This window comes from Centroberyx affinis, unplaced genomic scaffold (assembly GCF_046629955.1).
Source record: "Centroberyx affinis isolate AG114_WGS23_722 - 3 ecotype Tasmania unplaced genomic scaffold, CSIRO-AGI_Caff_v1 ptg002132l_1, whole genome shotgun sequence".
NCBI classification, from domain to species: Eukaryota; Metazoa; Chordata; class Actinopteri; order Beryciformes; family Berycidae; genus Centroberyx; species Centroberyx affinis.
In genome coordinates, this window is record NW_027280453.1 from 33,119 (window position 1) to 46,922 (window position 13,804).

The 13,804-nt window shown below is 40.7% G+C and overlaps 1 protein-coding gene across 1 annotated transcript in view; it reads right to left on the reverse strand.

Moving 5' to 3' along the window:
* Positions 1-13,804, reverse strand: part of LOC139654653 (GDNF family receptor alpha-4-like) — a 53,317-nt gene that overhangs the window by 11,174 nt on the left and 28,339 nt on the right. The window contains exons 2-3 of the mRNA XM_071531777.1: positions 716-991; positions 297-377 (exon numbers count right to left, since the gene is read on the reverse strand). Of these exons, the coding sequence (XP_071387878.1) occupies positions 297-377; positions 716-991 (357 nt within the window). The remainder of the gene's footprint in view (positions 1-296; positions 378-715; positions 992-13,804) is intronic.

A 13,804-nucleotide genomic window follows, 5' to 3' on the forward strand; every position in this document is an offset into this window, starting at 1 on the left:
CATTCATGGTTTATGTTTACTTTAACAGCCAGTCTGAAATAGATAGATGTGAATGTAGTTGCAATTCAACAACTTGTAAGCAAAGACATCATTTTAAATATCCCAAATTATGTTCAGATGCATGGCAACACTTTAATTTTTTAAACCATGCCTCAAGGACATAATACATTATATCTGCCTTAGGCACGCTTCCAGGGAAAATACAAGAGAGTCATGTACTCTTGCCAGAACACAACATCTTCGAAAGGGTAAAATGGTAAAATAAGATGAAAGTTAATGAAGGTCAGTGAACTTGCCAGCTGTAATAGAGGCCAAGCGGACGTAGTCATAATCCCTCTCCACTGCCTCATAAGGATAACTCTCCACCAGGTTGAGTCCTGAGAGAATAAGTGACACAGGTAGTAAAATCTGCAAGGATTTTATGACACCACAATTAGTCTAAACTGCATGAAATTATAAAAGACGCTCAAATGTAATAATTTTCATTTACCCACTGAGGCTGTGTCCAACAGGCTGAATCACAAATTATGCCCATGTGAAAGCCCGTCCATTACTCATTCATCAGACATACTGCCTTCTTTTAACAAACTGAGTTTCTCAAAAATGTAAATGCGTTATTCTTCCTCAGCTAGTCTATGTAAATTAAGAGTTATGATCTGTTAGATTTCCTAGAAAAGTCAAACGTTTTGTAGCAGTAGAGACAGCTGCTACTCACCATGTATGATGGACTGATGAAGGCTCCAGTAGATGCTAAGGCAGTTCTTCTCCTTCTTCATGCCCCGTTTACACTGGCAGCCATGTAGGGGGCTGGAGAGGAGGGCGGACACAGCATTGGCACACTGGCTTCTCGCCCCGGGACCCAACTTCATGCTGCCGTTGCCCGCCACACATTGACGCAAAGTCCGCAGACGTGGACTGCAAGTCTCATCACTTGAGCACGAGTCTCCAGCCACCAAGCAGTCTCTGCCGGCCAATATAACCTCCAACAGAGCTGCGGGAGAGGAGAGCAGGAGGCAGAGCACACCAGAGAGCAGAAAGATAAGGGGATTTGCAAGGGCAGGTGAGGTTTAAGGTCATGAGATGAGAGGGGAATGAAGAGTAAAGGAGAAGAGAGAGAAGCAGAGTCAGAGCAAATGTCAAGAATAAGAAGGAAAGACAGCGGAATAAAAAGTAGAAGAAGAAAATGTGGACAATTGTGAGGGGATGTGAAGGCCAAGAGAGGTACAAAGTTGAATCTATTGGGAAAATCAACAAAAATGGATTGATATTTTGCATCATTTCGTTGCTTGTTATATTGAAGAATGTTTCTATGGTACATGAAAGTAAAAACATATCATCCTACAATAGTAGAATCTATCAGGAAAATCCCTTCAACTCCAATGAAAGGAGGGGAGAGTGAATCTTGGGAGATGAAAGATTGGGGATTGAAGGAATGGAGTCTTGTGTCTTGGCATCCAAAAACACAAAAACAGAATATAGTGGAAACCAAATTAGGTTTTTTTTGGGGCTGTGGTAGATTTGTTCCTTTTTTTCATAAATTAATTTCCATTTTGACACACATACAACATTTCCTATTTTGTTTATTCTTCCTCCTCGAGACCACTTCATGAAAGCACAATTGTATGAGCAGTTAGTTCTGGTGCTCTTTTCACATAACCTCAATTAACTGGATGATAACTTTGCTCGAATTCATTAGAATGGGCAACGCGCTTCGTGAATATTCAATATCCTAAAGGTAAGAATGTGCTACAACAGTGGCCTGCCGGCTGCAGGATTCACTGCTTTATTTCCAGGCAGGAATCCTGTGAAAGAGAAAAGGCCTCAAGGCTGAATTACTTCATGTATTCTGTATTCTTCCGCTCCATTATCCAGTAAATATTCACTAACAATGGACTCCGGATAAGTACATTGCTGAAAACATCCTGAATAGCAGTACATACACTAAGCCATGTTCACTTTGTTTCAATGACAAACCTGAGCAGGTATTCTATTTGACCGCTCCCCTTCCATTAGATGACTCAAGCCCATTCAGCTGAGTCATCTGAACCTGAATAATAGGCGAGTGTCAAGTGCAGAATATACAGAGAGCATTAAAAAGTGAAAGGACCATAGATATTTATCTGTTGCAGCAGCGGCAAGCCCACACCATGTCCTTTCACTGCACTCTATCTCAATGGCCAACATGACAGCTGGCAAGATGAGGTTTAGCTTTTCTTTTGCAGGGTTTTCTGTTGTGCCATGATGGCGGGATAAGAGCATCTGATACAATGGATAACTGAATGTGTTAAATGGGATAAGTGTGGGCGTCCTGGTGGCTCAGTGGTCTTGGGCGCGTGCCTTGGGTTTGAATCTGACCCAGGACCCCTGGGTCCCCCCCCCTCCCCACCACACACACACACACACACACAGTATTTCCTGTTTGTCTCTACTTTTAACTGTCATAAAGGACAAAAGGCCCCAAAAATAATAGTAAAAACAAAAAGGTATAGGTGAATTTATTATTATTATTAGTATTACCTCCGCCAAGGAGATTATGTTTTCGGTGACATTTGTTTGTCTGTTAGCAGGATTACGGAAAAACTAGGCATGGGCCAAGGAAGAACCCATTAAATTTTGGAGTGGATCCGGATTCGACTCACGAACAAGCAATAATAATAATAATGATAGCATGAACCTTGGTGGAAGTCTGCGCTCTCCGAGTGCCCTTCTAGTTATTATTATTATTAGTAGAACTAGTAGAAGTAGTAAGGGTAGAAGTAGTAGTATTGAGGGAAGACAAATGAAATGCAGTTACAGTTCTAATGCAAAGACTATGCATTATTCGAGATCATGTCTCCTTGTTGTCATATGTTGAACACAACTGACACTCACAGGCATATTAATGTGGGATTCATATGCAATTCGCTGCAGCATACTGTTTATATTCTGCATCTGTTTGTATCTTTAGTCTCATACTGTCATCCCCCCCCCCCCCGCCCCCTTCCAAGGCCATAATGATACACATCGAGACGTTCACCCCAGGTGTAAAAATGTGGACAATTAGCAGTAACACATTTTCATTGGAGAACTGTTCGTCGTAGAGTTCATAAGGAGGCACAGACATTTGCAGGAGTTAATTGCTGTGTAGGTGTTGGATTTTTCAAAAGAACTGCCACTGTTCTTTTGACTGCCTCTTCTCTTCTAATACTGCTAAAAATTGTACTTGTATGGAACAAAGTAGCATGACTTCAAGAAGAGAGAGGCTTCTTAAAAAGGACTATTTTTTGTTGTTGTTTGTAGTTCCACACTTCCACTCGCCATGTACTTTTTTACTTGAGATGTTGTGATGTTTTACACCTTTATGTGTATCCAATTAAATCATAAAGGTACATGTGGCTATTGCTAAACAAGGATGTTCTCTGTGAAGATCTGGCAGGGTGTTTTTCAGCTTTGTGCTCTCAGATGAAGAAACATATTTCTAAAAACATATTTCTAAGCATGACTAGTCTGCATTAGGCCGGGTGGATCTTATTATTCAAACACTTTAAATTCATACCATTTCTGCTTTCTCTAGTAATGTCCCTTACCCCATGTTTTTAAACCAAAATTTTTCAATTTCATGCTGCTTTCATCTGCTTACACTGTAGGTAATTCTGGGGCAAAATTGCATCTCAACAATTGTTTTGATTTCCAACAGACACACACACACACACACACACACAGAGAGAGAGAGAGAGAGAGAGAGAAATAATACAAAATATTGTGACATTCTATCTATTGTATTTGACCTAAAAGCTGGATCTTAACGCAAACCCCATAGGTGTACTGAGTCTCACTCACAGCATGAGTTCTCCAATCTCTCATCCTTTATTCAACACATGTCAGCTAAGCTCACCGAATACGGACATGTGGCTACTGGCAAGAAAAATAAGTCCCAACCAAAGCCAACGTCTTGGAAGGCCAGATGGTCAGTTGCAAATTCAAGGCAGAGATCCTGGGCCCTTCCTCTATGGCTGCGTGTCAGTTTGTGCTGCCTGGGCAGAAGCTGGAATAGACACCATACATCATGAATGCAAATGAGCCGCTTGATTTGACATTTCCAATAAGCCTGTCTCAATGTACCAGTGGGTTTAGCCAATTAACCATGTCAGTAATCAATGCCTTCTGAGCCTCGGTTAAGTCCTCAGTTTCCCTGCCACATAAATCACAGGCAGATTAGCTGATCAGTTACCCTGGCGCACTGACTTAATGGCCCACTTCAGGAGAGATAAAATGGAAAATGGAACTTAATGAAGTCAGCTGGAATGTTACCCTCACTCCTATATACCTACAAGGCAGTAAGGCTGTGGGGGAAAAGTTAATGTATTGGTGCACTTAACACCTATCGCACTTTGTTTCAGTGCTCTTAAGATTTCTAAATTTATATTAATCGCTGAATTAAGGCAAGCACTCTCAGTGAAACATACTGTTCCAGCGGCATTAACCGACAAAATGCAAGCCATACATTTCTGTATATTGTTTTGAAACACTAAATTCACCTTGAGGAGAGTTGATTTTTGAGAGGAGCAAAACATTGAGACTGGTAAATGAGGTTTGACATTTTAATTCATTCATTAAAATTCATTAAAATGTAAAGGGTTAGAAGTGGCACACTTTAATAAAACCAAGTGAATATTAAATTTGGCCTTATTCTTTATTGATCTCCTGCTGGTCTTATTACGTAAACCTAATTGTACTACTTTGCCTTTGAGAGAAAAGTAAAGTTCTTTAGATTGTGAAACTTGGTCCTTATCTTACCTGTAGCCTATATGCTGCACCTCCTCTGCTTTACCAGTGACAACTCAACTTCTAGGTGGACAACACTGGAGTCACTGACATAAATTAATGTGTATCTATAGTTCTACCAGTGTATGAACCCTCCTTTGCAATGATATACCCTATATTGTATTATAACAACCTGATTTATTATGGCTGAAACCCTGGATAAGACAACATTACTTGCTTTTATGGCACAAAAAATACAAATTTCAGACATCAAAGGGGACTAGATTGCAGTTGGCCAAATGAGACAGAAAAATATCCAACTTAATTTAAAGTAAAGCATTGTCAGCTCCACTCAAACTCCATGTTAGACATCAAACAAATAGTGCATGGAGGCCTCGCCAAAAGCAGAACAATTTATCTTCAAAGTTTGAACAGAGAAGCATTCACACTTTCAGGAGAATATATCAATATGTTGTACGGAGCTGAGGGTCAAAGTCCTTGTCAAACATGAAGTTTTTTAATTTTTTGAAAAAATGCACCCATTCAACTGACCTTATTCGCACAGTGGCCATTTTGAACTTATGTTACACTCTCATAGCTATATATAAAACTAGCATACTTCCAACACATAAGGGAGAACTTCAGATAGACCTAAGAGTTGTCAAATTAGCTAACAATCTTGGGAACAACAGCTACAATGTTTGAATTTAGAGGGAAAGTTAGCTACCTATGCTAGATTCTAATAGCTAGCTATAGTGGGCCATATTACCTGAAAATGTGAATCTACATCTGGATTCTTAACATCCATTTTTTTCTAATACATGTTTCAGTGGGGAAGTTTGAAATGTTTGTCCAAATGTTTGTACGATGTTCATATTGGTACACAACAGTAGGACATAGCTTTGCTGTACCTGCTTTTCCAGGTAGAGTTTCCCACCATGAGCATGACAGGTTCAAAATTGCCTATGGGAATTTTACATTTACATTCACCTACTGTAACTATTCAATAGGCGTGTGCTGCCGTCAAGGCAATTAAGCATCTAAAACAGAATGGCAAATCCTACAATATTTTGTCCTTATGTCTAAATGCAACACTTGTTATCTTCACAGACCTGCAAGAAGAGAATTCAAAGGTCAGATCGCACACACACACACACACACACACACACACACACACACCTCTACTTGATTGAGAGTGACAGAGAGGAGGGTTAAAGCACTGCGAACCCTGTATTCCTCTAAGTGACGTCTCATACTCCAGGATAAGATCAGGTCCTGAATAGAAACCATTTAGTTCCCTGATAACTATCTCCTCTGCCCCACCAGCACCTCCACCCCGGTCTCTAATCGATGCTTTCCCTGAGTGGAGCTTTGGCTTGAAAGGAGACGGTCTTGTGTGTGGGAAGCCAAGCCTAAACTCACACACTGCAAACACGAACACAAACACTACAGAGGGTCATTTAAGGGAATAACAAATAAACATAAACCCAGCCAGCGCCAAGTATTACCACAAGGCATTCAAGCCCTCATAACAAACAATATTGCGTGTGTACACTACTCCAGTTCCTCTGTAATGAATTGCTAATAAACACACTGTCACAGCCCGAACTCCCTTTGGCCGCCTCCTCTTTTTCTTAATTATGCAGTCTGTGCATGTGCTTGTGTCTCTCTCCCATGGCTCTTACACTGACAAATATGTTTCTTATTATTAATCACTGGCCGTCACTGGAGGCAGAGGCATGATGTTGTCATGTTCTCACACTACAGTAACAGTTAACTACACAAAGGGCTGGCTTCCTCAGGGACCATAAGGAAACATCTGTGCAATACACTCTTTTATGCTTTTTTTTTTTTTCCTCAGATTGCTTTCCAACTATATTTTGGATTTTCTCTTTCTCACTGCACATTTCGAAAAGAACCTATAAATTGATCCCATAATGCAAGGGGCTGCTGTGTGAAGGACGGGGAGTGAATTGTAAACAAAAGATTACATCTGAACACACCGAAGACGGTGGTTGTTATTCATATCTCGAATCGCTGCTTCAAGTGAGCGCCCGTGTCAGCTTGATCCAAGGGTTAGATGCTGTAAGAATGACTGACGCAGTTGCAAAGGTCTTGCAGCATTAAAGTTTGGTTGAGTCTTTGGAGAGCAAACTGTCTAGTAACAGTGAGTCTGTATGTGTGTGTGTGTGTGTGTGTGTGTGTGTGTGTGTGTGTGTGTGTGTGTGTGGCAAGTTAGGGCTTGGGTTAAGGGTTAAACTGGCATTAACTAATCTATGACATTTATCGACCTCCATCAGTGACTAAGGAATTGCCACAATATCAGCGGGTCTCTTACACAGCTTACCTATAATTGACACAAATAATAGTCATATGCTCACAGTAAAAGGAGTCACATAGATGATTGAGCTCGCTAATTAGCGCAGAGATCCAACATCTAGTGAAGAGGCAAGACTTTATATCACAATCCAAATACTGCAATAATAATACCGCTTTGTCCTTGGCTTTTTTGGCTAACGAGCAAAATGTCTTGCGATGCCTGTTGTTCGCTCTTGTTTCAAAATAGAACGGGCTGGAAAGTGAGTTTTGAAGGCCAGAATTCTCAGCACCTAGAAAAGTAATCGTTGACCGACATATTGATCGACAACACAAACCTCAAACCTGTACCTGGGAAAGTAAAAATTGTACTTCTTGCACCTTTAAGATTAGAATTTGGATCAGGTTAGGCTCGGAAATGAATGTAGACAACGGTTCCTCATAAGGATAGAAGCACAAGGATGTGTGTATATCTGAGTGTGGTGTGCATGTATGTGCACTCGTGCGTGTATGGCTATGCATGTCTTGTGTGTTTGTGTATGTGTTTGTGTGTGTGCGTGTGTGTGTGTGTTCTGCAAAAGCCTTAACTGTTCTTCTTCGGGTGTTTTCCAAAAGCTTTCTGAACCACCTGAGGCTTATATCACTGGCAGGCTGAAATGGTCTTAATGCCCTGGGCCAAGTGCCAAGATTCAACCCAGTGCAACACCACACACACACACACACACACACACACACACACACGCACACACTCTCTCACACTCACACACATACACACACTCTCTCTCTTTCTCTCTCTCTCTCACACACACACACACACAGGCAGGGACAAACACTCATGCACACACACTAAACAAAACACACACAAATGCACACACAGAGACACACACACTGACACAGTTCTAGGATTTCTATTCTCTTGGGAACATTTGGATCCAAAAAGATAGGCAACACATCGTTACATACTACACACACACACAGACATAGACACACACACACACACATATATATATACACAAACCACAAACCCACAGCCTGTTTTCTTGCTATTGACCCATAAGAGAGACTACAGGACGAGGACTCACTCCACCAGCAATATACAATTAGTGGCAGGCAATTTGCTACCTGGAACGGTGATCAGATACTCTCACAGTCATTTTGTTAGGACTAACACTGATCTCAACACTGACAGGGAACATTTATCTCTCCCATCTGAGGAAAACACGAGAAGACACGAGGACAAAGTAGGACAAAGCAGAGACATAGTATATAGATGTAGCTTCGTGGTCTTATGCACCGCTGAGTGATACCCAGGGGCAGCGGCGAAGACTCTGAGTGTGGAGGTGACTGGATTAGCAATGCTAACAGTATCTGCGCACACAGGACCTCCTCCTGGGGAAATCTGAGGAGGCGTACCGCAATTCATCAAGATACCTATATTTGGAGGAGAAATAGAGAAAAAGCTTCAAATGAATATCAAATGACGATAAGACTAGATTTTGTTTTGTTGAAATCTCTGGAGATATTCGCAAATTGATTACCCCAAAAGTCGCTTAGTTACTTATTCATATCTTGTTGATTTGTTGAAAGGACTGCATTCCAGCCACAAGCATCTTTTTTTTATGAGGAGGCTCCTGGCATTTATACAGCAGGAGGAGACGCAACTTGTTACCGTTAATGAGAATGGGAATTATGCAAGGCTTTCTTTTAGTATGCAAAACACTTTGACTCGGGAAAGTTACATTTCATGTGGGTAAAATAGAGCTGTGATTATTTTGCGGCGCGACTGATGGAATCGAGTTCAGTGTGTGTGTGTGTGTGTGTGTGTGTGTGTGTGTGTGGGCCAATTCTTATGCCGGTGTGATGACTTGTCAAGTTCAGTCTCAATGTCACACAACAAAGACTGCTTTATCTTCAGCTGGAAATGGTGACATTTTGAGAGCGTCGACTATTGGTTAGTAATGGTTGCAATTAACTTATCAGCATATCGTCCTTTGCTTGCTGAGGGTGAAAGCGTGACACATCGGCTTCTCCCAGTGTGAAAGTGTTGGCTGTCTGCAGCGATGAGCAGAAAGACCCAGGCCAGCCAACCAGGAGACACAAATTGTCGGTCTTCTCAAATGTAGGGTGCAAAATGTGGTGCAAATACTGGTCCTGATTCATTAGGAAATGTGTGTGTCATACCACAAGAGGGTAGCCAATTAAATCTCACCTTCATGATGAGACCAGCATGCCGTCTAAACAGGCAGCCAGCCTTGTTAGCAGCGCCGTTAATCATCCCACCATTTGGTATGTGACAGACCTCAATGGATCCCTCTCATCTCATCAATGGACCCCCATTTGATGAGATTTAGTCTCTCGGACCCAAATCTGAGAATATTTTTATTCTTAGATATGATTTTGTCCAGAATTCCAAGACTATCTGTATTGTAGACAGATAACAATGAAACTATGCTCAAAATAGTCATTCTTCTATATTCTCTTATTGTGTTAACTTCTTATAAATGAAATACTGGTGAAGTTTAACAATTCATCAATTTGCTGGGGACCCCCTGGAACCCCCTCAAGGACCCTTGGTGGTCCCCTGACCCCACGTTGAGAGCCACTGCTCTAATACACTAATAAAGTTTTTTCTAACAACTCTTATTGCGGCCATGTCACACAGAGGCCACACTCCGGGCATACAAATTGTAGGAAGCTGGAAGTAAAAGCTTGACATGAAAATAGTTTTTCAAAATTAGAGGAAAGTGATTTACATAACAGTAAGCATAGTGATGAAGTGTTAACCTTCTGTCGGGGTCTGCGGTGCTGTGGCAGGGCCATAAGATCTGCCAGCTGTGGCTGTCACTCAAGAGTTATTACAATAGGGGGAGGAGCCACACATTCCACTAGAATGACTGATGGACACTTTTACTGATGAGACTCTTAACTGTAGAGCGGCCTCAGTCCTCGGTCCCTCTCAGACTCTCAGCGTGCCTCCAGTCAGAGTGTGGCATTGTAATGCAAAAGTGAGAATGAGAGGAGTGCACACATGAATCTTCAGATGGGGCTTTTCAGCTGATTGCCTCCACTTGCTTCCATCTTGATAAAAAGGTGCAACATGGCAATTTCCGTAGCGTGTTGTCTTTTGAGGTAATAAATCTAGAGTGTTTCGCCGTGTTTTTCAATTTTATGGGTCTCAGATGCACTCTGCTCTTAATTGGTGTGAGACAACAGTCTAGTCAATGCTGCGCAAATAAAGCCTGTTTTAGTTGTAAGTTATTCAAATGTCTTTAATGGCATTTTCCACTGTGAGCACCATTGCTTTCATCCTTGGTTTGATTTTGAGTCTCCACTGGGTTACCTAAAAGGTAATTGGTGTCTTGCCACGCCACAACCAAACCACTTTATATAACTATCTCAGTACAGGGAGGTTATGACTCAACTAGAGCCAACATTAAGATGACAAAAACTCAAATGTGGGTCAATATGACCAGATGCTAGCCCATTGAGAGGGAGAGTATGCCTCGCCTCCCTTGGCTGAGGTCATTCCATGGAGGACGGAGCAGAGGAGCCTGTCAATCATCAGAGCCCCATGGGAGTACAACGGCGATCTGCAGTAGCTCAGTTACATGGCTTCTTTCACTGTGTTAGAGCCTCTGATGAAAGGTCAAGAACTAATCAGAGAAACCAGAAGCCATAGCCTTAACATCAAAGGGAACTTAAGCTCTCAGTCAACACATTCCTGAATATAAAGTCACAAAAGTTCTGATGCCAACCGCTGCTAAACAAGTAATTTTTGTAAAATCTTCTTTAACCGGTGCTTTGATGTGTGTAGAAACTGGGTCAATCAATCACTTTGGTTTGCCACAGTGGGACTACTGAAAATGATGACATGTTGAAAAGTTGTGTAAAAGGATCAGTGAAAGTCCTTCTTCAAGGGTCTACAACCGTGGTGCCAGTTTGTCATCTTCAAAGCTGTCAATCATGCTTACAACACCGCTAGTGATAAATAAAATGTACAGTCAGTTACTGAAGCGCTGTGCAAAATCTTAAAACACTAAGAATAAATGATAGGATGCCATCCTCAACATTTTCCTCTCCTCATTAGCATGTTCTGAAAGTGATTCATAACATGGAGGTGTGACAGTGAGCACCTGGGTTGCAGAAAGGCCCTGAATCACCTCTACTCTACATAATGAAATACATTTATTCATTATTTCAGTGCATTTTCTTGCCACAAAACATGTTCATTTTACAATCATTTTTGTGTTATCCTTTCCTCATTTATACTGGTATATGGAATGACATTGTTCTCTAGTTACATGATAGATTGCATTTTTGCAAGAGAAATAAACTTTTCAAAACTTCTGGTCTGCATTGATTTTTTTTCCATTCAGTTATACAGCTTCTTCAACAATCCATTGTCTGTTGTAAACAAAAACATTGATTCTGACTGAAGCAGCCATGCATTATTCCCACAAAAAACCTATTAGACATTTGTGTCACAGTTTATAGAACAAAAGCAATACTGTGCATGAAATTAATAGTTTTCTTTTTACAATCACTTCGATTTTATTTCCGCTGGCAACAAACCACAACAATGTGCTAATTAATTTCTGCTTTGAAATTCATAGTTATTCTCGCTAACAAAGTGTTTGGATTATAGCTTGCAGGGCCAAACATAACAGTAGCTAAACTATAATTAGATAAGTGGCTTCGTAAACTATGTTCACCATGTTGCTGTAAAGGTAATGATAAGACATCTAAAAACATTCAGCTGCAGATAATTATATGCTGTGTATTTACAAAATGGCAAAATGAATATGGGGAGCTCTGCAGAAAGCCAGAATATGACAGCTAAATGAATGGTCCTGCAATTAACTGGTAATATCAGAGAGAGCTTTCATAACATGTATCACCTCATCACTGCCTCTGTGTGATCCATGAAAACTGATTGATATGTGTTAGAGCATTGCTCTTTTCTTCTGGGCTTTCTCTCTTTCCTGCTCTCTTGGTGACTGAAAGGAACAAAGGGGTTGAAAAAGGAAAAGTTGATTATAGATAAAACACGATTCAGAGAAAAAGAAAAGGAGATTGAGAAAGAGAGTTGCCCTCTTAATTTATTATCTGGTCAGCAACTATTGTATTGGGATCAAACCTATGAAATCATATTCCAACCGTAGGTTACATGGTTTAATTTCATTGTGCACTATATTACCATTTGCATGATAATCACATAGATTGCTTTCCCTCTTTTCCTTTGTCCCTGAATACCAGGGCTGTTGAGGCTAGCTCATATTGAATGCAATGTGTGTCACTTCCCAGCAGCCTTTCAAGGATTCTTGGTATATTCATTTTCTTGGTGTATTCATCTATTTAAAAATGAATGTATACGAGCACACTAATGTGATTAACCTGCTTAATAGAACCAAACTGCACCACACTGACAATGAATTTGTTTTCTCTGTAAAAATCAAGGATGACCAGTCTAAGCAGTGAATACTACAGGAGAAACAGCTAGGTACACAGTTCTGAGAAGCTGGAATTGAACTGAAAATGCTCACAATGTAGCGAGAAACAGAAATAAAGGCACAGAACATATATGACCTGAGAAAATTAATGAGGAGTTATTCTAAATATATAAAATTCACACTTTTTGAGAATGCCATGCTGACCTCTATGCTGTCACCCTCTGAAAGGTTGCTCTGCTGCAACTCCATTACATGCAATTCTGTGAAATACTAACTCCAAAAAATGTAATAATTGACCTTTATTAACAGAGTTGTGCATGTATTATGGGTATGCCTTTGATTGCTATGGATCCAAGAAGATCCGTCGCCTTGCCTCTTTGCATAATGTGTGATCCTTACTAACAGCGTGACAAGAAAATATTAAGACTTGTTGTTAATCGTGAAATGACCTCTGTTTTCTCAGGCTACGGCTTAAAAAAAAAGTCTTGTGGCCTTGTAATGACTGGGAAAGAGCAACATCAGCGTTTACATGACCTTTTGTTTTGCCCAACATCACCATATGTTGTCTCTATAACCTCAAACAGGTGTTCCTCCCAGGTTCGAAGGGCATGTACAAAAGTATTGAGGCAGGTAATCTCAGGCAGCAGCTTGTTCTGCAAGCGCCCCCCCCCACCCCCCAAACCCTCACAAAAAAAACCTGGCTCAGACGCTCTCCTCCTTTTCCCTAGGCCGAATGTGTGATGCTGTAAGAGATATCAAGGCGAGTCTCATTATGATGCAGACCATGAGATCTGCAGGGCAATGGATCAACCTCCCAAAAGCAATAACAATGCTGCCAAAAACTTAGGGCTGAGCCATAGGCTTCTCTAGCTTCTACTGACCGTTTTTTTGCAACATTAATGAGCAGGTTGTTTGGCAAAGGAAAACTTCCATGCATGAGGTCACAGCTCCAGACCCTTAATGATATCAAAACTATCTCAACGGGTGACCCTCCCACATCACCACTGGCTTATAAGGCCATCAAACACTATGTATAGATATATCTTCTGCTAAAAAAAAATAATTTTACCACAATTTGTAACTTTGTGAAGGAAGGTGTCATACAAAGAAATTATTACAGTGGCACTTTACATTACGGTACACAAATTACAGGGTAGTAACTGTGTATTTACATAGAAATTATTAGAAAGTAACTAATAATTTCTGGTAATAACAAGTAACTATTATAGTAACTACATATGTAATCATAGTGTGTAATTTCTCGGTTAAATGCCGGTAATTTCTGGTGATAATCA